Below are 24,121 nucleotides of genomic sequence, written 5' to 3'. Positions count from 1 at the left end.
TTCCCATCATCGTCAGACATATCCAGAGTTGTATCACACCATTAGTAGAACAGAGTAGAATGCAAAGATTATGTTTTTAAGAGTGATCCAACCAATTTTACCAATGGTTGTGATAATGATTTAAACATCTTTACACACTGTGCATAGTACAACATCACTAGTATTAAATAGCTACGTTATTTTTTGTGACCAGAGTTGCTGTTGTGTTCTCAGTTATTCTCATCTATTTTTGCTGAATGGTAGTGGTAGACAATGTTGCATTAAAAACATAGGACATACTGATGTGCTAGTTAGAATATTGGCTATAGCAGTTGTAATGATATCTGTAATCTTCTGCAGTGACATTTTCCAATGAATGGGTAGGTAAATGAGGGTGGAACAATGCAGTCTGGCAATATATGCATAAACAGCTATTGTACATCAATGCATAAACACACACTCTCTCAGGAAGCTTTCGAACACATTCTCTCACCCTTTTAAATACACACGCAAGCACTCACATACCCCTGCACACACAAACACATACGCACACACACTCGCACTCGCACGCACACAGAGCCTGAGAGAAAATTAATGAGCTCTCATTCATAATCCTGGACAAAGAGAGCCATATTCACCCTTGGGTGGTTTATTGACTGATTTCATTTATTTGTGTGAAATAAATAGGAGGTAAACATTGGCTCGCTCCCACATTTTCCGCGACACACTCGCTGCACAGAATTCTGGGAGAAATGATCCCACCAACAGCGGGGTCACTGATTGGCTCTCGCGTCAGTGTGTGACAAATTACCCAATGAGAAATGGGTTACCCATTTCCACAAAGTAATTAACCTGGGTGATAGTGAAACAAATTATTACATTTATGTAATATTATTTCGCATCTGTCGCCAGGACTGGGAAAATCTTTATCCCTGTGCACGCCTCCCCAACCCTCCTGATTGTCTTGTGATGCTCTGTGAATATTAACACATCCAGACGTCGACACATGCGCGCACACACACACTGGTGTTCACTCGGCTATTGAGTGCCAGTTGTTGCACTTTTTGTAGCTTTATTATTTATTTATGCTAGTTTGTATGGAGGAGAGCATCCAGATCAACAGTGATACTCTACATCATGTGCTGGATGTTCCGATCCAGGTAAAGAACAAGCAACAATGGGTAGATCTTGAATGTAATACTATTGAGAATGTAACCTAAAGAAGTAGCAGTGGCAGCCAAAGAAAAACAGGGTGTCGGTGGGTTTCGTTAACCAAACTATCTTCTGTTGCCCAACCCCAGACAACATTACTAATATGATGATGATTATTATTATTATTTCAATTAACTCATTTGTAAACACATTAGTGCATTTACCAAGCCTCTCATGTGGAGACATTGTCCTATATCCTCTCTTCAGGTAGTCCCATGCTCCAACCATAGACACACTATAGGCCTACTGTCATAAACAGAGAAGGTCACATAGATCAGTGGTTCCAACACACACACAGAGAGAGAGAGAGAGAGGGGGATATGTGTAGAGTTTAATAGCTCGCTCCACATGCCTGTTTGATGTTCTGTCGGAGGCGGTGTAAATTATGCTGCTGCGGCACCACGATTTAGAGCTTGTCGCCGTTTTGTTGGGGAGATTATCCTCAGGGACGTGCGTTAATACAGCCGAGATTGCTCCAAATATGGGTTTGATGAATGAATCCGTGATATACATTGACATGACGAAACAAAATATAGGCCTGTACAATCAACGTTACAGCGCGATAGTATCCATCACATCTAAGGTCAAACCCGTCAATGGAGCTCGGGGGGAAGAGAAGGCAGAACTCATGGCACGGGTCGCATTTACTTGACATATTTGGCTGGATAGGATGTGTCATTCGATTCGGCAAAAACGTTTGTTGTTTTGAAAGATGTGCACGACTTAACACGTATTTCTGTTATAGAAATTATAGAAATCTATAAATATAAAGATATATTATTCATTGCCTTGAGCTTTCATATCCATAACACACCCACATTGCTTTTCTCTAGTCTGGGGGTGGAATTCCATCAGTAGCCTACGTCGGTGAAATATCAGTAGCAGTACATATTGGACGGATATACTGTAGACTATTTACAGCTCGTTGTTAGATAGTTTGATGTTTTGATCATCGGTTTTCCTATTTATTGTAGGCCTACCGTATACCGTATACCGTATATCACCGGAGAACGGCGACTGCCTCCGAGTCCTGGTATGAAGCATTTTAGGGAAATACAAATAGACATTAGGTCAGTATTTGATTCTGATAGGATGGGTGCATGCGTCACGTTCAAGAAAAGGAGGTTGATTCGTGATGTGACATATTGAAAATGATTTTAATTTGTTCATTTACAGTCAATTGATAAAAACATGGCCATGAAACGAAATGGTTTGTTCAGTATCAGATCAAACATTTAAGAAATTCTGATATGATAATAAGCACAGACAATAATTTAGAACATATCACAAACTGACCAAATGGGAACAAGTCAAGAATGCTTCCTCTACACAAAACATCCTATATAACAGATTATATTCAAGTCGATTTTTCTTGTCTTAATTATAGTAGGCCTGTTTCCGTAAATTTACCTTGGCCAGCACATGCAGTCAAGTTCGTTTCCATGTTGTGTGATTCCTTTGAGATTATCGCTTGTCTTCCTCTTCCGTTGTATGAATCTTTTTATGCTTTTCAAACAAAAAAACTCCCAGGTGTGTGATATCTGCACGTGCACGGCGCATGCCCGTGGCCAATCATGGTTACATGCTGTGCAGCAGGTGACATTAAAAACGAGTTTTATTCTTTTTTTGTTGAGTTTTTACACCCTCGACCATCGGCCGGTGGAAACTGTTAGAAACTCCACTAGCAAATATCAGCAGTATTTTGTTATAGACAAAGGAAATGAAAACGAGGTGGTAAATATATATTTTTTAATAAATAAAATGATAAACAAATAAATAAATATACATAGCCTACATGTAAAATAAATCAAGTTATAAAAGTTATAAATCAATACATGCACATCATAAATTAATAAGCTAAACATTTACCCATTTATCCACCTTCAAATCGTTTGGTTTTAGTATTAGTGTGCCAACAAAACTGTGGCTGTTGTTTTGCTGCTGCCTTGCTTTTTTTGCTTGGAGACATTCTCATCGTTGTCCAACTGTATTGGACTGGATGTGTTCAACAACAAAACAAAAAATTATAGATGACAAAGTAAAAAAGAAAAACGCTTAAAACGTGGCGCTTGGCTTGGTGGTGGTTGGCCTACTACTAAGTAAAACTCATGGATACTGTGTGCTCCAGCGCTTTTCGCCGCAGGGAGGCGATGCTCGTCCCTCTCCAGACGTCATTTTCCGGGGAGCTACACAGCTGGGGAGAGCTCGTCACGTTGGTGGGACCGGACAGGGAGGCCGGGACCATCCCGGGGAACGGGTTCTGGTAGAGGTGAGACTGGAGCCCGGATCCGTTCGACGACATGTTGGATAGCCCCATGGAGTTGGGCGGCGGGCCGGACAGACTGCACTGGGACAGGGACTGCGCCATGGCATGCTGGTGCTGGCGACCCAGGGCTGGCGGGAGCTGCAGCTGAGAGACGCCTGGCATCCCTGCCGTGGCCCAGCGGGTGTCGTTGGCGTGGAAGGAGCACAGGCTGTCCCCCATGGCCGCGGCGGCGGCAGCAGCAGAGTTGAACTGACTGTGCAGGCCGTGGTGGGTGGGCAGCAGCGTTCCCGGAGCGCGGAAAACGTTGGTGGTCTTCTTGCGCTTCTTCCACTTGGCGCGTCGGTTCTGGAACCAAACCTGGAGTAGAGAGAGAGGGAGAGAGATGGGTTAGAATCTGGTTACAGTGTCATCAATGTGAGACACAATGAGTAGGCTACTGTACACTTCTCTATACGGTCACTTTAACGCACGGGAAAGAGGTTTAGGTTCTTAGAAGAGAAGGAAGCCCATAACACAGATATTTCCATTACAAATCTTCTTTATATCAGCGGATTCCATGAATAACACTAGATATGATATACAACGGATGAAATTATATGCCATAAACGAAGGATTTGATATCTTACATGACATAACGCCAAAAATCCATGTCAGTAAATGGTCTGTGGCATGCCTGCATTAGTCCATGGATATCATAAAATAAAAATGGCTACGTCAGAAAACACAATAGCCCTATGCGGGAGGTGGTCCAGTCAGCTGACAATATGTGTTGTAACTGTTATGAGCCCTATAGCCCATGATTTTGATATGCATTTTAAATATGCTAGCCGAAACCCGTTTACTATTTAGAATATTATAAAAAATTATACAGAGCGACTTACAGTAGAGTGCATACCTTTTTCGTGCTTTTTCGTACTATCAAACTTAGCTTATATAATTTGTTGCATAGCATGGATATAAACACTTACTTTTGGCCTACACAAAACAGCAATAATAATAGTATTTCGGAAATAAAGGCGTTATTAATGTGACCCAGGCCTCAGTTGTAAATGGCACAAGCAGTGTTTATTCTGCGGGTCCTTGAGAGACTGTCTATATAGATCTCATAGTAGGCCTAAACCGGTTAGCGCCGATGATTAATGTGAAGATTTGGTTGAGAAACTGTGCCGTAGTATTAAGAGGCCCAATCTCAGTCTATCCCCCAGAGCAGCCAGCCGTGAAATCAGGCCTCAAATGCATTACACTTCAAAGGAAAGAAAATGCAATTTCTCATTCTGTTTAAAAGACAGAGTACACGTTCAGCGCTTCCGCCATTAAGACGTGGAACTCTGACAGGCCCATTTCAGAAGAGAACAGTGCAAGCTGCATGCGCCTTCTCATTCGAAACATCCCAGATATAGGCTATTTTTACCCACTGGCTTCCTATTATTATTATCATTGGCTATACTCTTTATAAATGGCTCGTCATTTCGCTAATTCTTATTTTATGTAAATAAGATATTGAAACCAAATTGATCCGTGCAATAATAATGATTACCGCAGTTACAGTTTCACATGTGAACGACTCCTCTGCATTTTTCATTGCTGCTTAATAAGCCCTTATCGCAATAAATAATTCAGAAATTGGTTGATAATAATGGATTTGGTTTTATTGCACTATCATCGTGAGAAGGGCTACATGGTAATGAACGACGATGCATCAGAGGACCCAAACCAACTGCTATGTCGAGCTATTATTGAATTAATCTCGTGAGCTATTTTGACAACTGAGCTATATGGAATGTAAAGGGAAACAAAATAAACCATTAGGGCCTACCATTGGTCATGCTGTCACCTAATATCGACATAGAAGTAATTATGTTGTAAAATATAGTTTAATAGTGAGGGTATAATAAAGATAAAATCATCATTCCATTTTTATTTTGCATGAGAACGCATGAATATAGGCCCACTCCAATAGGACAACAAAACGAAACGTTATTAGATTTTAAGGACCAAAGTCATTACCTAATAAAATAGCCTACCTCTTGTATCATTTCATCTGGCCCATTGAGAGTTGTATGTGTGGCTTATTGCATATGCACATTGCACATGATAATTTGTGTAGTTTACAGTGCATAATAATTCAGTCAAATGTATGCATGCAAAACTGAATGTTGATTTTGATACAGTGAGTAGAAAAACATACACTCATATTTAGGAAATTCTTATTTTCATGAATTATATCGGCTACCTAGGTCCTACATTAAGATGCCCTTAATATGTCCACGTACAATCTGTAATTTTCAGATATTATGAAAACTTACACTCATGGAATTTTAAATTATAGTAAGTAATTATAGCAATCTTGTTTTGATCGTTCGTTTTAAGAATGATGCCCAGCTGAGAATTCTGTTCAATGCCGTCTCAATGGGTGGTGATGAAAATGTAATCTTAAATGCATAACTGTGGATGGGAAACACGATGACATTTCAAAAGGATTAGTAGGAAAAGCTTTTGTCATCAGTGTGATGTCTCCAGATTGACTTTAGATGCAGTATAACGCTAGCTAGTTAATATTGATGGGAGAGCAACCACATTTTAGCTAGCTAACGTTAGCATTGCTAGCTATTTCTGACGAACTTGAGAGAGATGCAATGTTGCCATGAGCTAGCAAAGTAAACATGACGACATTATAATAACGGCAAAGTTGTTTTCTACTAATTATTTGTCTACGTTAGCAATGTCATTTTATTTCCAGGCCACTATAGTGTAAATTTGACGAATCAGTCACTAGCCCCTGCTCAGAAAGACTTGGCATTAGGCCTAAACATCAATCAGATGTCAATATTCTGCGGCATCTGTAGAATGTCGATAACAATGACAACGACGAGACAGCGTGACGGAGGTGCACCTATGGTAAAAGCTGTTTTAATCTCAAATTTAATTTTTATTAGTTCTGTTCGTTCATTCTGGACAATTGTATCTCATAACATCCCGGTTTTGTCAGCTCTGTCTTGAATAACATAATTTTGGGACACGTTTCTTGCATCTGGTTTCAACCAAATCGCTGTAGAACGTTATTACCAGGGCTCTTGCGCGTTATTTTCAGAACCATGAACAGCTCGCGCACCCAGTGCAGTTTTTGTCAGAGATTTAGGTTAGTCTAGCATACATTTTGTATTTCCTGATACTTTTAACAACAAAAACAAGACCCTCCAAAAATACAATCGAGGTTCAGGTGTAAGCTATTATTATTTTTGGCACAAGGAAATAAAAGATGGTTGCCTCGAGGAACACAAGGCGTGGCCTATATGCTATACTCCTATAGTATATCGCTAATGGATTAAATGTAGTTTTAGCTCCAAGGGAATAGCCTATTAGTGGCAAATAGTTTAGGTTATCATACATTTCTAGTGGCCAACTTTTTACGCAGTATCAAGATGTATGGTAGGCCTATTTTAATCCCTTCAATAGTCTACACTTCATCTTCTTTAGATTCAAGCTTCTTAGCCTATATTATATTGGCACTTCTGTGAGAACAGCTGTGAGTTAGATATTTTCACCGAGTGGTAATTTAGACTGTAATGAAGATGTACTTTCCAATTAGCCGTGGTGCCTAGTTACTTGAGGAAATATTGTTATTGTGCACGTGAAGTGAAATAATAACACCCACTGACGGTTAATATTTACATTATTTTTGAGGGTTAAGAGGACACATTACATACACATTTCATCGCATCATTTCCCGCAGTATTAGTACACTACTCTTACAGTGTTATTATAGGCTATTTGTTTCAAAATAATTTGCTATGACACATACATTTCCCAATCCATATCACAAACAAACCTGCACGCGAGATTCCGTTACCTGAACGCGAGATTCCGTTAGGCCGATCCGTAGGGCCAGTTCCTCCCTCATGAAGATATCTGGGTAATGCGTTTTGGCGAAGCTGCGCTCCAGTTCGTTAAGTTGGGCTGGGGTGAATCGGGTCCGGTGTCGCTTCTGTTTCTGACTCTGACTTCCTCCGGATTGGCTGGAGTTATTCTGCTGCTGCTTGTCCTGTTGCTCTTTACTGTTGGCCTGCACGCCGGAAGGGTTGGATCCACCATTGTTGATATCGTCTCCAGGGAGCATGGTGGTCCCCTCCACGGTGTCTGGCCCCGGGGCTAGCTCGCCGGAGTGGCCGGGGTCAGGTCCAACTCCACCACCTAGCCTGCACTTCAGAGCCTCCCTGTGACCCAGCAGCTCTGCCGCGGCATCCTTCATCCCTGGATAGACAACACCCGGTCAGAATTTAAAGGCAATGTCACAACTATTTTGTATAGGCTAATGCATAGGAAAAATGTAAATTAGTATGATATATTTTTAAAATACATTGTTTAGTTAGATTATCGAAAGTGACACTTTTATGAATCTAACGAAGTCTGGCAAGGGGATAATAGTTTGTCATGCATGCAGATAATTGGTTGAACATTTTGTCACTTTACAAATGCTCTCTAAAAACATGGTGAAACCATCGAAGTGGACATTACATTATGGATAAAACCAGACACTAACTGTCTTTTAAACAAGCACGTAACTATCATAGGCTACAGCGTTTAATCTAGGCTACTCCTTAATTCCATTTGATCACATCAATAATTTAGAAAACGGTTAAATCAAATTACGCAGTAATATAATAATAATAATTACTTTTCCAATGAATTATCTCACTTAACTGACATTAAGATAAAATAAGAAACAAATTGTCAATTTTCTCTGCTTGATTTAGATTAGAAGTGCCTCCAGCTTACAGTAGAGTTGAAGACCGGAGTTTGGCGACGATAACTCACCGAGGCGAGCATCCAGGAGGTCGGCGTGTGAAAGCATTGCGCACCTCTCCAGTGCGAAATGCTATTTCAAAAAAATCTCTATGACTTTAACCTGTTTAAAAAATATATATAGCCTAAATAAAAGCAAATTCTGTTTGTGGTTAAAAAAGGAGGTTCCTTGCATTATAATGTCCTTTAGAGAAACGGGGAGGCGCCTAACAACCCAATGAACCCATGAGCTTCTTTAAAGGAGAGCCAATCAGATTTGAAGCTAGAGATATGTCAACAACCTCGAGACCCCAGAGCAGCCAGCCACTCAAATTCTCCCATCCAGCCAAATTCACAAGTTCATTTCTCCTCATTTCTGTAATTGGCTTTGATTTCAACTCCAAATTATATCAAATAAAATCACTTGATTTAATATCTGTGAAAGCTTCGACCCATTTGATAAACTGGATCAGCGCAGTATTTGTTTAATTGTGCGTGCTGTTGCTGCCTTTCTCTATAATGGATGAGCCCCAGGTTTGAACAACGACTAATTTACCCAAGTTAACAGCCTCTGTGGCTACATAAACATATTAGACTCGTTTCTGGCGTGTGAATGACAGAACATATTTCCTACACAACTAACTGCCTCAAATTAGGTTAAACCTACATAGCCCGAGTATGAAAGCTCTTAGTGTGCATTTATACCACATCTTATAGCCAAGTCAAGGTTACGTTTATATCAAGTGTCTGTTGAAGTGGCTCAATGACTTGTGTTTTAATAGCAAGGCCCTTTGTCATTTTGAAACTGTGAATGGCTGTGGATAGTCTTAGTTTCCCCAGACATGTTCGACCTCTTTTATCCAACGTGTCCCAGTCAGTCCTGCCTTTTGGAGATGAAGTGAACCTCTGCTAATGCCTCTTACTCCCCATTCAGCCAACAACAACGTTTAGATTAGCGATATATTTCTAACCAGAGTCATTTTCAACACCATTAGGCTTTTATGTAATTCGTGCCAAATCTATACGATTTTTATTACAAATATTAGAGTAAAATCAGTATAAATTAGAGTTGATTTACTACTGTTTAGGCTCGACTGTCATGCAGGGTGGGACTTATTGTACATGATATGTGAGCAAATTAAGTGCATAATTCAGCGGAAAGTTGAAACTGAGTTGTGGCTGAACATGATCTGAGGATGTTTCCCTTTCATGGAGACAGCGGATCTCCCAGAAGGCGTGGATTGCACTAGAACAGACACAATCATGCTTTAAACACTTTGCTGTTGGCCAATTGCTTTTCATGGTATTGATTTTTCATCCAATCTGCCCAAATTAAGCGTACTCATTTCAGTCAGACCAAGCAGGTAGGCTATAAACAGGTATCCAATGTAGTCTATAAATATACCGCCATTATACCAATTAGCACATTGGGTTCTTGTCACACATCATGTTCCCAAAATATATAAGGGACACAAAAGAATCCAACAGGCTCCCTACAGCTGTTGGAAGGTTTTGTGAAAGCTAGTTCATTTGTTGTGGAGTGAATGGTGCCTTTTTGGAAGTAACACAAAGGATGCGTCCTAGCGTAAACTTGGGGCACTTTGGGGTCCTTTCCCAGCCCATCTCGAGTTGAATTAGCTCGGCTCATCTTTTATCTAGTGGCAATCTGGTGGGACGACCGACCGGGGAGCGCGAGAGAATCTCGGACACAACGGGGTCACTGGCAATCGCTCACGCGCCACGCAACCGCAGGGTAGGTTATTATACTGCGGCGTCCTGAAAATGAAAAAAGAGAGAAGAGTGTGGATTCGATTTGGAAACAATTGTCTGTTCCTCTGCGTTTTCATATCCCAAATGTCACAGAACGTGGATTAAAGCGCCGGAGCAGAGAATGTGTGCGTAATTCAAGATGTCCGGGTTTGTGTTGTTCTTTCCCACTTTTTATTTGAAGAACATACATCTTTTATTTGCTATATTCAACATCAACGAGATGTAAACATATTAGCGTTATAAAATTATTGAATATGTTACCAGTTTATATGTGTCGGTTTAAGCTGTCTTCGGTTGTGCGCTGAAACAATAACGATCATTTAAAATCATTACTTTGTTTGGTCTTCGCTGCTCAGTCAGAACAGCAGCATAGCGCGGTGTGATTGATTGCGCGCTTCATTTTACGAGTTTTCAATAGCTCACGGCTTTTATGGCTGTACAAACAAAAGTGAATGACTCCTCTCCGCTCGCCAGCTCACATTTAACCCGGGAAAACGCCTAGAGGCAAGCGCATTGGCATGGTGCTCCAAGGCATGGGAATAAAACTGCACTTTCAAGGATATATCATGTACAAAAATACACATAGGCTTTATTAAAATGCTTTGTGCAGAAAGTGACCCTATATTGAATTCCACGCTCTTTGATGCACCTTGTCTGATCTTTCTACAGTGCTGTAAAGGGCAAACGATGGACTTTGTTTGGCGGATGAAGTGATTTTCCTCTTATAAATAGGTTTCAGATTGTTTCCCAAAGACAGAGGAGAAAAACAACAACTAGGCTGAAAACACATTGGCTCCCTCTAATGCAATTTATTCACCTAGTTTACTTCGTACATACCTATATATTGAATATCTGTACGACAATACCTGCCCCAGAACTAAGCACATGGATTTTAAGCTTTATTGGTGAAACATGGTGGATTTTTTTTTTTTTTAATGAAAGTCATTTGTGGGAAGAAATGTAACCGTTTCCTGGTGCGACAAAAGGTATTTTCAGTATATGTTTACTCCGGTGGAATGTTGCAAGTAGGCCTACACTGTGTAACCATAGGCATATCCCCTTTCTATAATAATAACAATAATAATAATAATGATAGGCCTAATACAATCAGTCAAAAGCATCAGAAATTATAAAATATTTCTCAAATAGGCAAATAGGCCTACGCTATTGTTTATTATTAGCCTTTGAGTACATTTTATATAATAAAATCACGAGTTCATCACGAACAAATATTGCAAATAAACAGCAACCTCTGCTGCAAAATATTGAAATAAGGGACTCGAAAGCCAATAGGCCGATAAAAAAAAATTGCCAACTGCCTATAAGGCAATTCAATTTGGTGCCATAGTGAAACATGATTATTTTGATTGTATTTATTGATGTTGTTATTACTTTATTAATTTTTTTATTTGAAGGATTCTCGGTGTTAGGCTATGTAAACACCTTTACTATTTATTTCTCTAACGAAATTGTAACCCATAATTTAACACAGTGTGTCTGTGTATGTGTGTGTGTGTGTGTGTGTGTGTTTGTCAGATAAAGGTCCTCATTTCGCTGAATTGAATAAGCTGTAATTAGGGTAAACAACAAGGAGCAAAGCAGTGGCTTCTCTCCCTGGCTGAGATTCCCATAACAAGCCCACATCAATCTTATCCAGCATAGAAATACAAATAGACAAACAAACCAATTCGCCCCCTGCAAGTTAATGCAGCGCATCTGAGTGGAAAGTAGACATTTTCACGCGCTCTGGAGATGAGGAGTGACTTTTAATAAAACCACAAGAAAAACAAATGTAATTCTATACGCAGTAGGCCTATTGGAACTGGAGATTTCCAGTGCACCTCTCTCTTTCCACCGGGGGCCTTGGGCATTCGCTGGCGCACCGGGAGTTTCATGCAAGAGACACAGCGTGTTACCTTTTGCCCGTCACCACCGCCAATGCCCGTCACCACTCTCCCGCGTGCATTCTTGTCTCGGGCCACGCACGGTGCAGAGAGCTAACACCGATGATGGTTTTTGTTCAATCTTTTTCCTTCTTTCTATTCTTCTCCTCTCCTCCTCTTCATCCAGGGTAAATCTAATTCATCGGGCGTCTGTATTCCCTCAATTAGAGAATTCTAAATCGATCTTCCATTTGCAGAAATGCCAGTTTAACAAATTAGATTCTTGTTTCGTGCAGGTGATTTGGTGACAGTCGGGGGATTAGAAGTAATAAATTGTTGTCTTTGAGTTCTGGGGAGGAAAGAGGAGCGAGAAAAGAGAGAGGCGCTGTGCTTGCCAGGGCTACATCCACCAGGTGCGTCGCTTTGCCTCGACGTTTGGTCACAAATCCAGGTAGCGCCCGCGGACCACCACCGCATCTCATGCTTCAATTAGCGCCGCTGCCCTCTGCGCGGACTCGATTAGACCGTGATTTATCCGAAATAAATATAATTATGGTTCCAAATAAAATAATCAGCATTGAAGAGCGATTTCCTTAACGAGATGGAGCGGCTGGATGTCACGGAGAGACGCGCGCCTCATTAGGGCGTTAATAAGACTTCGGGGTGATCCCGATAATTATCGAAATCTGTAAAATAAGACAAATGTAACCTTAATTTGTCTGCCCAGTCAGGTTTTTTGTCTTGTATTATTAGACTGGCATTTAGGTGTCTTGGGTGCCTTATCCTCGAAAGAGGGTGAATTTAGAGAAAAAAAATAGGCCATGAGATTTAACATTTAGAATCAAATTATATTATTAATTTGCAGTGATTTTAACACAGGCTTAGCAACCTAATACATGTTTGTCGGCTTTAATAAATATATTGGCCTACACCAAACATCTTCAAGCAGTTTTGGGTTTTATAAAGACTTAAATTTAAAAAGCAAATCAAACTAATGGAATGAAATTAAACTTAAATAGGCCATGTACGAAATTAATGTGTTTCCTTTATTTGGTTGGCATATCGGTAGGCATATTTTGGTCAGGTAAACAGAAACTATTTAGCCAATTCCACAGTGGAACATAAAAAATATGTTAACCCAAATAAAATCTTGAATTATAGTTTTTAAATGTCTACATTTGCAGACCAAAATAAGCAATGTGAATTTGTGGACAAGCCACAGTGTGACTTGATGCCCAACTAGGTCTACTGGTCAATTCGCGGACAGCCTGTCAGATCCACTGTAGACTGTCTGGTTAGCAATGACAGTGCTGATGATATCACTAGGCTGCATGGACTTCATTCACCAGCGGAGGTCGGTGTCCTGATTCTTACCCCTAGGAACAGACATCATGCCAATTTCTCTCTATCCAATCCCATGACACAGACACTAGGACGATGTTATATGATGATATATAGTTGGATGTAATTTGATATGGTGTAGCTAGCTCCTGTCTCTCATCCGGATTTTCTTCGGTCCATCACTTATTTTGACTGTTATCTTGATTCTTAAGAACAAATAAACATTAAACTAGGCTAAATATTGAATCAGTCATCATCAAGAAGAATATATCTCCATTCAAGACATTGAGGAACACTTTCTAAATCAATTGATGCAAGACACTACAGTACTATTGTATAGCTTTAATATGAGTTAAACAATACAACCAGGCTTAATTTGCAGCTGTATAGTTGAAGAAACAAACCAAGCAAACCCCCATGGTAAGAAAAGAAATACGTTTTTATTTTCTGCTTGTGTGAGATTGTACACTCTGGAGAAGGATGTCGAGATCAGACTGCATGTTGTTTTCAAATGTAGAAATAAAAAATAAAAAAAGAGTGAGAAAGAGAAAAAGATGCTGAACGATTTTGTTTGTCTGTGTTTCCAAACAAGCCCAGATGAATGAAATAGACATTTAAGTAGTGCATTACAGAGTGAGAACATCATCCTTCAAGCTTCACTGAATCCAATACGGTCCTGGCCTCTTTGTACTCCTCTGCTTCAGCCAAGTCCTCTTCTGTTTCCTGCAAACACAAGCACATACAGGATATCAATACTAACACTATCACAAACACTTTTAAAATTACCAACCCATCAAATAGCATTACACGAAATCTAACTTACCATCTACAATCAACCCATAATTAACCTAGCCATTAAAAAGTCCACAGTCAATTCACATGGCTATTCACCAAATGATCATACTAAAGCCCTTTCCTAACCCTAGCCCATTTTTAATAAAATTAACATTTACAATCCACATATTGATTTCACAGTGGAACGGTTCCGTAAAAAAAAATATATATATGTGAGGGTCACATCTGTGCTAATCGAGTGCTGCTGGGTTCCTATGGTGGCCACCGCAGTGACAGAACTGCTAATGAACTGTAATGTGTGTGTGTGTGTGTGTGTGTGTGTTGGAAGGGGTGAGAGTGGGCTTTGGTAGGAGGTGGAGAGGGACCCCCCCCCCCCGGAGGAGTCATCTGTGATTTCCTCTCTCCTCCTCTCCCTTCCGCACGTGTCTCTCAGTGAGGCCACGGCTGCCTGACTCCTGCTCTCTGCTAATTGTGAGGACCCTGAGACATGCATGTGTGTGGTGGCGGCGTGTGTGTTCCTCTCTCTGGCTTCTTATATCGGTCACTAGACAGTCACACACCTGCATGATCAATGTGTCACTATAGACAGTCACACACACACACCCATCCACACCCCTGCATGATCAGTGTGTCACTTTAGACAGACACACCTGCACGATCAGTGTGTCACTTTAGACAGTCACACACACCGACATGGAAGCCAAAAACACTATCATGGATAAACCTGCAGCAAGAAAGACAAAGGAGGATGGGTCTGGTTCCTCTCAACGTTTTTCCTTCCTAACAGAGCCGTGCTTACTAGTATCTGGGACAGGTCTGCGTGTGCTATGGTCAAACGCCTGTGACAGTCTGGAATCATCATCTTGGACTCCTGTAGCACCTCCAACTGAAACACACAGAGAAAACACAGATTATTCATCAACACCACCATCTTCACCATTTATAAACATATAAGTTGTGTTATATTTTCTTCAAGGGGTCCCCCAAGCAAAACAAGTTTTTCAAAATAGTTGAAAAACACTGCCTTAGATTGTAATGTATTAAAGGTTGAAAAACAAAGTGTTGCAGCTTCAATAGCTCCACTGTGCAGTTCCTTGAAATAGGTTTCGTCTTGGTTTAGTATCCCACATATGCTGTGCTAAGGTTAACATCCCACAACAAGCTCTCTGCCTGCGTGAAAAATGTTATATAGTTATTGATCGGGCAGGGAGTTGGGCAGCAGCAGGGGTCCTCACCTCACTCTGCCTCCAGCACACCTGGGTGAGTGGAGAAGACCAGAGCAGAGAGGTAGTGGCATGAAGATCAGGCATGGAGAGGTATTACTACGCCTAGGGCAGGTAGCATCACGGTGATCATGCATGGAGAGGTATTACTACGCCTGTGGGGAAGCTAAGTTAGAGCCTGAGATGTCTGGGTCTGAGATACTCTGGAAAGGCAAATTCCCCTGACTGACAGGGTGGACCTAAAGAGAACAGAAGACTCAGCTAACACTGTTAGTCAGACACACCGCTAAGAAATTCCGGAGGTGAGGTGGAGAGACACAGGCAGTGATGCACACACAGACATGGTGAGGTGGTAGTGGTCATGGTGCCCTCCCAGTACAGTGCAGTGGAATGATCCCATCAGCAGCAGGATAAAGACACATAACTAATCCACCCTGCCCTCCATCCACCCTACCCTTCATCCATCCATCCATCCACCCTGCCCTCCATCCAGATCTCCCTCCATCCATCCATCCACCCACCCTGCCCTCCATCCATCCACCCACCCTGACCTCCATCCATCCATCCATCCAGATCTCCATCCAGCCATATCTCCATCCATCCATCCAGATCTCATCCATCCATATCTCCATCCATCCATCCAAAAACAAACCAACCATACATATCACCAACATACCAACAATACACAACAAAAACATACAAACAACACCCATCCATATCTCCATCCATCCATCCAGATCTCCATCCATCCATCCTGATCTCCATCCATCCATATCTCCATCCATCCAGATCTCCATCCATCCATCCATCCATCCTGATCTCCATCCATCCATCCTGATCTCCATCCTGATCTCCATCCATCCATCCGCCTATTGTGCATGAAAGCATGACAGATGATCCTCTCCACAAGGTGTAATCCCTCGAATAACTGAGATTAAAACAAAGGTTGTGAGGTAGGGCACACAGAGGACACCTGCCACCGTGGGTCTTTATTGTCTATCACCCTCTCATTCTAATCTAAGCAGGGAAAATGATGGAGGGAGAGAAGGACTAAGAGCGAAAGAGAGCGAGGGAGACGAGGAGGATATGCAACAGCGATCTCCTAGCGGCTGTAAATTACCAGCATGTGTCAGTAATTATCAAACTCCTCCAAAGTTACATAATGTCATTAAATCAGCAAATGACTAAATCGCTAACGATCCCCCCCACCTCCAAGACTAATTCTTCATAATGATACTAAGCTGACCTCATTAAAGTGAATGTAGGGCTACTGGCAATGTCTGTTCGCTACTGTACTAGAATTCTATTTGATAATAGGTTATAAAGCACATTAGAAAGCTTCCACATTTAGCAATGAAGGTGACAAATAAAATGTTGACTAAGAAGAACATTCAATGTGATTTAAGCTATAATGCATCCCTTTTAAACCACGTCCTAACACTTTCCATTAAGTTGCTCTTATACCTGTGTAGTAAGGTATCTCAAAAATCCATTCAATATGCAACCACAAAACAATACTAACTTACTATGTAACAACTTAATAATGCAACATTACTATAGTTATAACATCTTTACTATACAGCTATAAAAGCAACTTAATGTAAAGTATGGGTTGGCCTATGAATGTAAAGTATGGGTTGGTCTATGTATGTAAAGTATGGGTTGGCCTATGTATGTAAAGTATGGGTTGGCCTATGTATGTAAAGTATCGGTTGGTCTATGTATGTAAAGTATGGATTGGCCTATGTATGTAAAGTATGGGTTGGCCTATGTATGTAAAGTATGGGTTGGCCTATGTATGTAAAGTATGTTTACAACTGAATGTAAACATCCTTTATTCTCCTGTGTTTTCACCCACCTGTTTCTTGATGACATACTTGGCCTCGGAGTCGGCCTCTTCGTCGCAGGCCTCTGCTTTCAGTCGTTCAATCTTCTCCTCCTGCTGACTGGTCTCCTTGACATACATGACCTTCTCCTTCACCAGCCTGGGGAGTAAATAACAGATGACAAGACACAGCACCGTTTAGTTAAACACAACACACAATAAAACCAAATCAAAGTTCATGCCTACTAGATAAGTTAAAAACACACAGAAAAACACAAACACCAAAAGCTGTATCATTGAAGCCCTCAAGATGTCAAGGAGGAGTTCTCATTCAACTAACCACCAGGTGAAGTAATAGTAACCTAACCAATATGTTCCATTGTTTCCAGATGTGTCCAGTGTGGGTATAATAGAACTGTGGGTCTACTACGGTACAGCCCCATGCCTTCCTTCTTTGCCTGATCACCACGCTTATCTGACGGTCTCTGCTTAACTGCCACCTCTAGCAGGACACACACTCTACTGGCCCATTCTACGATTAATTGATCATCAATTTAGTTTCAAATTTGGACCAAGTCAGGTGATAAATGGACCACTCTTCCTTGATTGTTAGTGAAAATGGGCTTGAGTACATTGATAAATGTTGATTATTTATCAATTACGGACCAAATGGAACTAAATCTATTAAATCAATTCAGACCTTCATTGGCATAATGGAGTTTGAAAATATTGCTATTGATAATGATTCCCGACTAATAGTATTTTTCCGGCTGCAGCTTTGCTTGTCGGGATGACAACGTGGAATTCATTTTTCATAAAATCAGCTGCGTGCGTTGGTTCGTGTGCGATCCTTCATTAATCAGGTCCATTAGCCAGAAACAGCCTCTCCTCGGTGTTGCCGTGGCGCCTTGCTTAGCTGAGGAAGCCAACGGCACTCTGTCATATTTTACGTCAATTATCGCTCATTTTAATACGTTTCCATCAAGATGCTGTTTAAACGGGCAGCATATGCAACAACGAACAGCAGAGGAGCCCTCCACCCCTCTTTTCCTCTCCTCCTCTCTCTCAGGCTTTACACCGAATGAAGGATGTCACCTCTGAGGTTATTTAGAGGAAAAGAAGGCAGCAATGAGGGAGAGGGGAAGGAGAGGAAAGGGGGATTGAAATAATTTGAATAAAACTGAAGGACAGTCTAATAAAAATGTCCACCCCCACCTTCTCTCATCTAGGCCTGATGTTAATGTTTTATTTCTCTCAGGCTGGGTCTAGGAGCGCTGTGTGTGTGAATGAGGGGTGGGGTCGTGGCTGGTTTTAAATAGACCTGCCACCCTGGACTTAATGGAAAAGGCATCTCTCTGGAAAATAAGGAAGAAAAGGGAATTAGAGATCCGACACGCATTCGGCCGCTGCCTCCTCCAACAGCACTGTATTTTTGAGCCCCGGCCTAGCCCAATGCCCGAATGACAAAGCCAAATTACTGTTGTCATTTTATTAAGGGCATCCGCCTCGCTAGGGCAGAGAAGAGGTACTGACTGGAATGTACAACGCCACAAAGCCACTGGAACAGGCCTTACTGGGAGAGAGCAGACAGGGAGCTGCTACTAGGGTTTTAATAACATGGGGAATGAGAGAGAAAGAGAGCGTGATAGAGAGCGGGAGAGAGAGAGAGCGGGTGGGAGAGAGAGCGGGTGGGAGAGAGACAGGAAGACATAGTAGGGTAGAGTACAGAGAAAGCAAAGGCAGTCTGTTCCATCTGACTGTGAACAGAGGCTGCAGGTTCCCTTATCAAGGTCATGCTGGAGGCCACTGAATGGGTAATGGATCTCTCCTTACTTTATACCCCAGTAAAATATTACATTTCTAGGACAGCTAATGATGAAATTAACCTATTCTGAATGGGAAAGGACTGAGAATGGAGATGTTTTATAATGTAAAGGAAGCCATTCTAGAATGGAGTTGTGTTTGAACCTGCACCACCTCTCATTACACCAGCGGGCCTACAGTTTCTCCACTGCATCAGACACCCTCTCTGTGACATCACCTTCTGAGGGAGAGTTCTAAGCCGGTACCGCCATTACCCACACTCATCAGGGAGCCCCGTTAGTAATGTGACCCTAATCAAAATAAGATCGATAGCACATTTACACAAAGGGCCAGGGACAGAGGGAACCAGGGGGGAGAGCAAGACCGAGATAAATCCTCTTCATACTTAGACCTACTTTACTATTTATGGATTAGCAAATAGATCTATTATGACACCCAGTGCATTATGACAGAACTCTTTCAATTAATAGAAGCCACTGAGTAACTTTCAGGAGATCAGCCTGAATGAAAATATCAAATGTCTGCAACAGAAAGAAAAGTATGCTGGAATTAAAAGTATAATAACAGTGATTAGAGAATTAGATCTTATCCTGACTGCTTTTGTTTGTTCAACTGAAAAAACAACAGATTATGGTCAGATGTTGGACTGTGGGGACTGAATGCCCTGTCAGGAAAAACATCAGTCATTTGCACCCAGGATATAATAATTATTGCACCCAGAACCTAATACTCTGTTTCACGAAATCGTGGCTCTCTCCGGAAATACTGTCCCCGTTCATACAGCCATCTGCGTTCTCAGTACACTGCGCAGACAGGAATAAAAAACTCTCCAGGAAGAAGAAAGGCAGTGGTCTATCTTTAAGATCAACTACTTATGGTGTGGTTGTGATAACGTACAGCAACTCAAGTCCTTTTGTTCACCCGACCTAAAATACCTCACAATCAAATGCCGACCGTATTACCTCCCAAGAGAATCATCTTTGGTTATAGTCACAGCGGTGTATATTCCCCCTCGAGCCAATACCACAACGGCCCTCAAGGAACTACACTGGACTTTGTGGAAACTGGAAACCACATATCCTGAGGGCGCATTTATTGTAGCTGGGGATATTAACAAAGCAATTTTGAGGAAAACGCTACCAAAGTTCTATAGTACTCGTGCATTAAAAACTCTCGACCATTGTTACTCCCCCTTCCGGAACGGCTACAAGGCTCTCCCCCGCCCTCCCTTAGACATATCAGATCATGACTCCATCCTGCTCCTCCCTTCCTATAGGCAGAAACTCAAACAGGAAGTACCCGTGCTAAGGTCTATTCAACGCTGGTCTGACCAATTGTAATCCATGCTTCAAGCTTGTTTTGATCACATGGACTGGGATATGTTCCAGGTTGCCTCTGAGAATAACATTGACATATACACGGACACTGTGACCGAGTTCATCAGAAAGTGTATATATATTTTTATTTAACTACGCAAGTCCGTCAATAACAAATTCGTATTTACAATGACGGCCTACCCCGGACGATGCTGGGCCAATTGTGTGCCGCCCTATGGGATTCCCAATCATAGCCGGTTGTGATGCAGCCTGGATTCGAACCAGGTACTGCAGTGATGCCTCTTGCACTGAGATGCAGTGTCTTAGACCACTGTGCCACTCGGGAGTCAGAAATAGGCAAAACATCAGTACAGAGAAAGTGGAGTCGCAATTCAACGGCTCAGACGAGAGACATGTGTGGTATAGGGGATGTTGTTCCCACTGTGACTATTAAAGCCTACCCAAACCAAAAACCATGGATAGATGGTAGCATTCACGCAAAACTGAAAGTGCAAACCACCGCATTTACCCACAAGGTGACTGGGAATATGGTTGATTACAAACAGTGTAGTTATTCCCTCTGTAAGGCAATCAATAGGCAAAACATCAGTGCAGAGAAAGTAGAGTCACAATACAACGGCTCAGACACGAGACATATGTGGCAGGGTCTACAGAAAATCATGGATTACAAAAGGAAAACCAGCCACGTCGCGGACATTGACGTCTTGTTCCCGGACAAGCTAAACACCTTCTTTGCCCGCTTGGGGATAACACAGTGCCACCGACGCGGCACGCTCCCAAGGTCTGTGGGCTCTCGCTCTCTGTGGCCGATGCGAGTAAGCCATTTAAGCGTGTTAACCCTCGCAAGGCTGCAGGCCCAGGTGGCATCCCTAGCCGCGTCCTCAGAGCATACTCAGACCAGCTGGCTGGAGTGTCTACGGAAATATTCAATCTCTCCCTATCCTAGTCTGCTGTCCCCACTTGCTTCAATATGTCCTCCATTGTTCCTGTACCCAAGAAAGCTAAGGTAACTGAACTAAATGACTATCGCCCCGTAGCACTCACTTCTGTCATCATGAAGTGCTTTGAGACGCTAGTTAAGGATCATATCACCTCCACCTTACACCCACACCAATTTGCATACCACCTCAATAGATCCACAGACGATGCAATCGCACTGCTCACTGCCCTATCCCATCTGGAAAAGAGGAATACCTATGTAAGAATACTGTTCATTGACTGTAGCTCAGCCTTCAACACCATAGTACCCTTCAAGCTCATCATTAAGCTTGGGACCCTGGGTATGAACCCTGCCCTGTACAGCTGAGTCCTGGACTTCCTGACGGGGCGCCCCCATGTGGTGAAGGCAGGAAACAACAAGGGTACTCCCTGTTCACCCGTGACTGCGTGGCCACGCACGCCTCCAACTCAATCCTCAAGTTTGCAAACGACAACAGTAGTAGGCCTGATTACCAACAATGACGAGACAGCCTTCAGGGAGGAGGTGAGGGCCCTGGCGGAGTGATGCCAGGAAAATAACCTCTCCCTCAACGTCAACAAAACAAAGGAATTGATCGTGGACTTCAGGAGACAGCAAAGGGAGCACGCCCCTATCCACATCGACGACACGCAGTGGAGAAGGTGAAAAGCTTCAAGTTCCTCAGAGTACACATCACTGACAATCTGAAATGGTCCACCCACACAGACTGTGTTGTGAAGGTGCAACAGTGCCTCTTCAACAGGAGGCTGAAGAAATTTGGCTTGGCCCCAAAGACCTTCACAAACTTTTACAGATGTACAATTGAGAGAATCCTGTTGGGCTGTATCACTGCCTGGTAGGGCAACTCCACCGCCCGCAACCGCAGGGCTCTCCAGAGGGTGGTGCAGTCTGCCCAACGCATCACTGGGGGCACACTGCCTGCCCTCCAGGATACCTAAAGCACCCGATGTCACAGGAAGGCCAAAAAGATCATCAAGGACATCAACCACCTGAGCCACGGCCTGTTCAGCCCACTGTCATCCAAAAGGCGAGGTCAGTACAGGGGGTTGGTATAATTTGTGGAACGTTCCAACAGGAATCTGTTCCAAAAACTTCGTAAATAACAAGGTTGCCAACAAACAACTCATATAAAGTTGTATAGCGGCAGAATAAGATACCGGGTAGGGAGTGGGCTATTTCATTAGGTTTTTCACTCACCACGTTTATTCCGAAAAAAGTATTTCCTCACTCTGGTAGTTTTTGGACAAACATTAAGAATTAGCTACGTGGTGAGTTGATGCCTACGTGAATTGATCATGCTACTTTGTATGCGTTGTTTGTTGACAACCTTGTACTTAACAAAGTTTTTGGAACAGATTCCTGTTGGAACGTTCCACAAATTATACCAACCCCAGTACAGGTGCATCAAAGCTGGGACAGAGAGACTAAAAAACAGCTTCTATCCCAAGGCAATCAGACTGTTAAATAGCCATCACTAGCCGGCTACCACCCGGTTACTCAACCCTGCAACTTAGAGACTGCTGCGCTAAGTACATAGACATGTAATCACTGGTCACTTTAATCATGTTTACATACTGTTTTACTAATTTCATATGGATATACTGTATTTTAGTCAATGCCATTCCGACATTGCTCATCGTAATATTGATATATTTCTTAATTCCATTCTTTTACTTTTAGACTTGTGTATTTTTGTGAATTGTTAGATAATACTGCATTGTTGGAGGTAAGAACACAAGTATTTCGCTACAACCGCAATAACATCTGCTTAATGTGCATGTGACCACAACTTGATTTGTGCAACTAAGCTAAAACCATGATTGCCTTTTCAACAAAAAGAGGCTGGCTCAGATGAGAATGAGTTTGCAGAAAATTAGCTTCAGTGCATCAAATGCCTGCATTTAGGCCTGTTTACAACTATACCGTCACTGATCATTAATAGGCCTGTAGCCAACATTCACATGAAAACGTAGCTACAACGCCTGATCTATATGGCTCTGATGAGTGACAAGAGAAAACAATGGTAGCAGTACTATCCATCCTGCCAGCTAGCTAGCAAGCTAGTAGTATAATAAGGCCAGATAGCCTCTGCTTATTGCGCACCTGCTAAGTGAATGCAAAGCATGTTGTATGTTAGCTTGTATGCTAGCTGTTAACAGTTACAGGCAACACAACAGGGATGACTTGCTAACCTTAGCACAAGCGCACTTGTTATAAACACGTTGTATGAAATGCGAAAATGTCACTCAACAACATACAATTTAGATCATTCAAATATGTTATGAATTACAGGTTATTGTGTCGTTACTGCCTTATTTTGACTGACAATTCACGCACCTCCCTAAAGCACCGTTGTATAGTTAAATATATGCCGGCGAAGTACTCTCGAAGCACAGCCTGACTTCTGTCTCGAGCCGAAGTAGATATCCGCGGCCTTGTGGGTGTAGCATGTTAGGCAGTTAGCAAGCTATCTTTTAAATATTTTATTAAGTAAAAACTGCACTTACCGCTTTACTACACCAGTCTTGATTTTGATCTGTCGTATTCTTGGATCTGCCATGTTAACTGATATTCTCAAAAGAAACAATAAGTGAATAGTCAATCGAAAAACGGTGAAACTACTGCTATCCAACACAGCACAATAATATCACGAAATCCTGGGCAGATTACTGTGAGTGAGCATGCGCACTACGTGCTGTGGGAGAAGTAGAGCACATCACAGTCATTGAGCACGTTTTCTTCTTCTTCCTCTTCTTTGTTTGACTTTCCGGCAGACTAGACGCTGTGTTGCGTATGGCTTCCTTTCTCAGGTCGGAATGATGGTTGCAAATTGTGGTCACAAACAAAAAAGGTAAAATGGGAACGAGAAAATCTTAAATTGCTGCACTATCTTATCCTGCACCTA

The 24,121-nt window shown here is 42.0% G+C and overlaps 2 protein-coding genes across 5 annotated transcripts; both read right to left on the bottom strand.

Annotated features, from left to right (window-relative positions):
- Positions 1 to 2,329: 2,329 nt before the first annotated feature.
- LOC112075122 (homeobox protein orthopedia B-like) lies at positions 2,330 to 8,416 on the bottom strand. 4 transcript variants are annotated; one of them, XM_024142156.2, is made up of 3 exons: positions 8,234 to 8,416; positions 7,287 to 7,708; positions 2,330 to 3,814 (listed from the first exon to the last, which is right to left on the bottom strand). In XM_024142156.2, exons 1-3 carry the CDS (start codon positions 8,307 to 8,309, stop codon positions 3,287 to 3,289), a joined length of 1,026 nt encoding a protein of 341 aa, XP_023997924.1. In that variant the 5' UTR covers positions 8,310 to 8,416; the 3' UTR covers positions 2,330 to 3,286. The 4 variants fall into 4 exon arrangements, with proteins under 4 accessions (XP_023997924.1, XP_023997925.1, XP_023997926.1 ...); XM_024142157.2 differs by having other exon boundaries at positions 7,308 to 7,708; XM_024142158.2 differs by having other exon boundaries at positions 8,273 to 8,416.
- A 5,144-nt stretch (positions 8,417 to 13,560) lies between these two features.
- On the bottom strand, positions 13,561 to 23,908 carry LOC112075121 (tubulin-specific chaperone A). Its single transcript, XM_024142155.2, has 4 exons — positions 23,724 to 23,908; positions 17,110 to 17,236; positions 14,828 to 14,914; positions 13,561 to 13,956 (listed from the first exon to the last, which is right to left on the bottom strand). Exons 1-4 carry the CDS (start codon positions 23,774 to 23,776, stop codon positions 13,876 to 13,878), a joined length of 348 nt encoding a protein of 115 aa, XP_023997923.1. The 5' UTR covers positions 23,777 to 23,908; the 3' UTR covers positions 13,561 to 13,875.
- Positions 23,909 to 24,121: the final 213 nt, after the last annotated feature.

Source organism: Salvelinus sp. IW2-2015, unplaced genomic scaffold (genome assembly GCF_002910315.2).
Source record: "Salvelinus sp. IW2-2015 unplaced genomic scaffold, ASM291031v2 Un_scaffold2992, whole genome shotgun sequence".
Lineage (NCBI taxonomy): Eukaryota > Metazoa > Chordata > Actinopteri > Salmoniformes > Salmonidae > Salvelinus > Salvelinus sp. IW2-2015.
The sequence above is the reverse complement of the archived record's forward strand: the minus strand, read 5'-3'. Positions and strand labels throughout refer to the sequence as shown.

Excerpts from the sequence above, each read along its gene's own strand:
- LOC112075122 (XM_024142156.2), bottom strand. The coding sequence starts at position 8,309 with ATGCTTTCACACGCCGACCTCCTGGATGCTCGCCTCGGTGAGTTATCG. Across the intron at positions 7,709-8,233 it reads CTCCGGTCTTCAACTCTACT|GGATGAAGGATGCCGCGGCA; the intron begins GTAAGCTGGAGG and ends TTGTCTATCCAG. Across the intron at positions 3,815-7,286 it reads TAACGGAATCTCGCGTGCAG|GTTTGGTTCCAGAACCGACG; the intron begins GTTTGTTTGTGA and ends TCTCTACTCCAG.
- LOC112075121 (XM_024142155.2), bottom strand. The coding sequence starts at position 23,776 with ATGGCAGATCCAAGAATACGACAGATCAAAATCAAGACTGGTGTAGTA. Across the intron at positions 14,915-17,109 it reads AGTATGTCATCAAGAAACAG|TTGGAGGTGCTACAGGAGTC; the intron begins GTGGGTGAAAAC and ends TGTGTGTTTCAG. Across the intron at positions 13,957-14,827 it reads CAGACCTGTCCCAGATACTA|GAAACAGAAGAGGACTTGGC; the intron begins GTAAGCACGGCT and ends TTGTGTTTGCAG.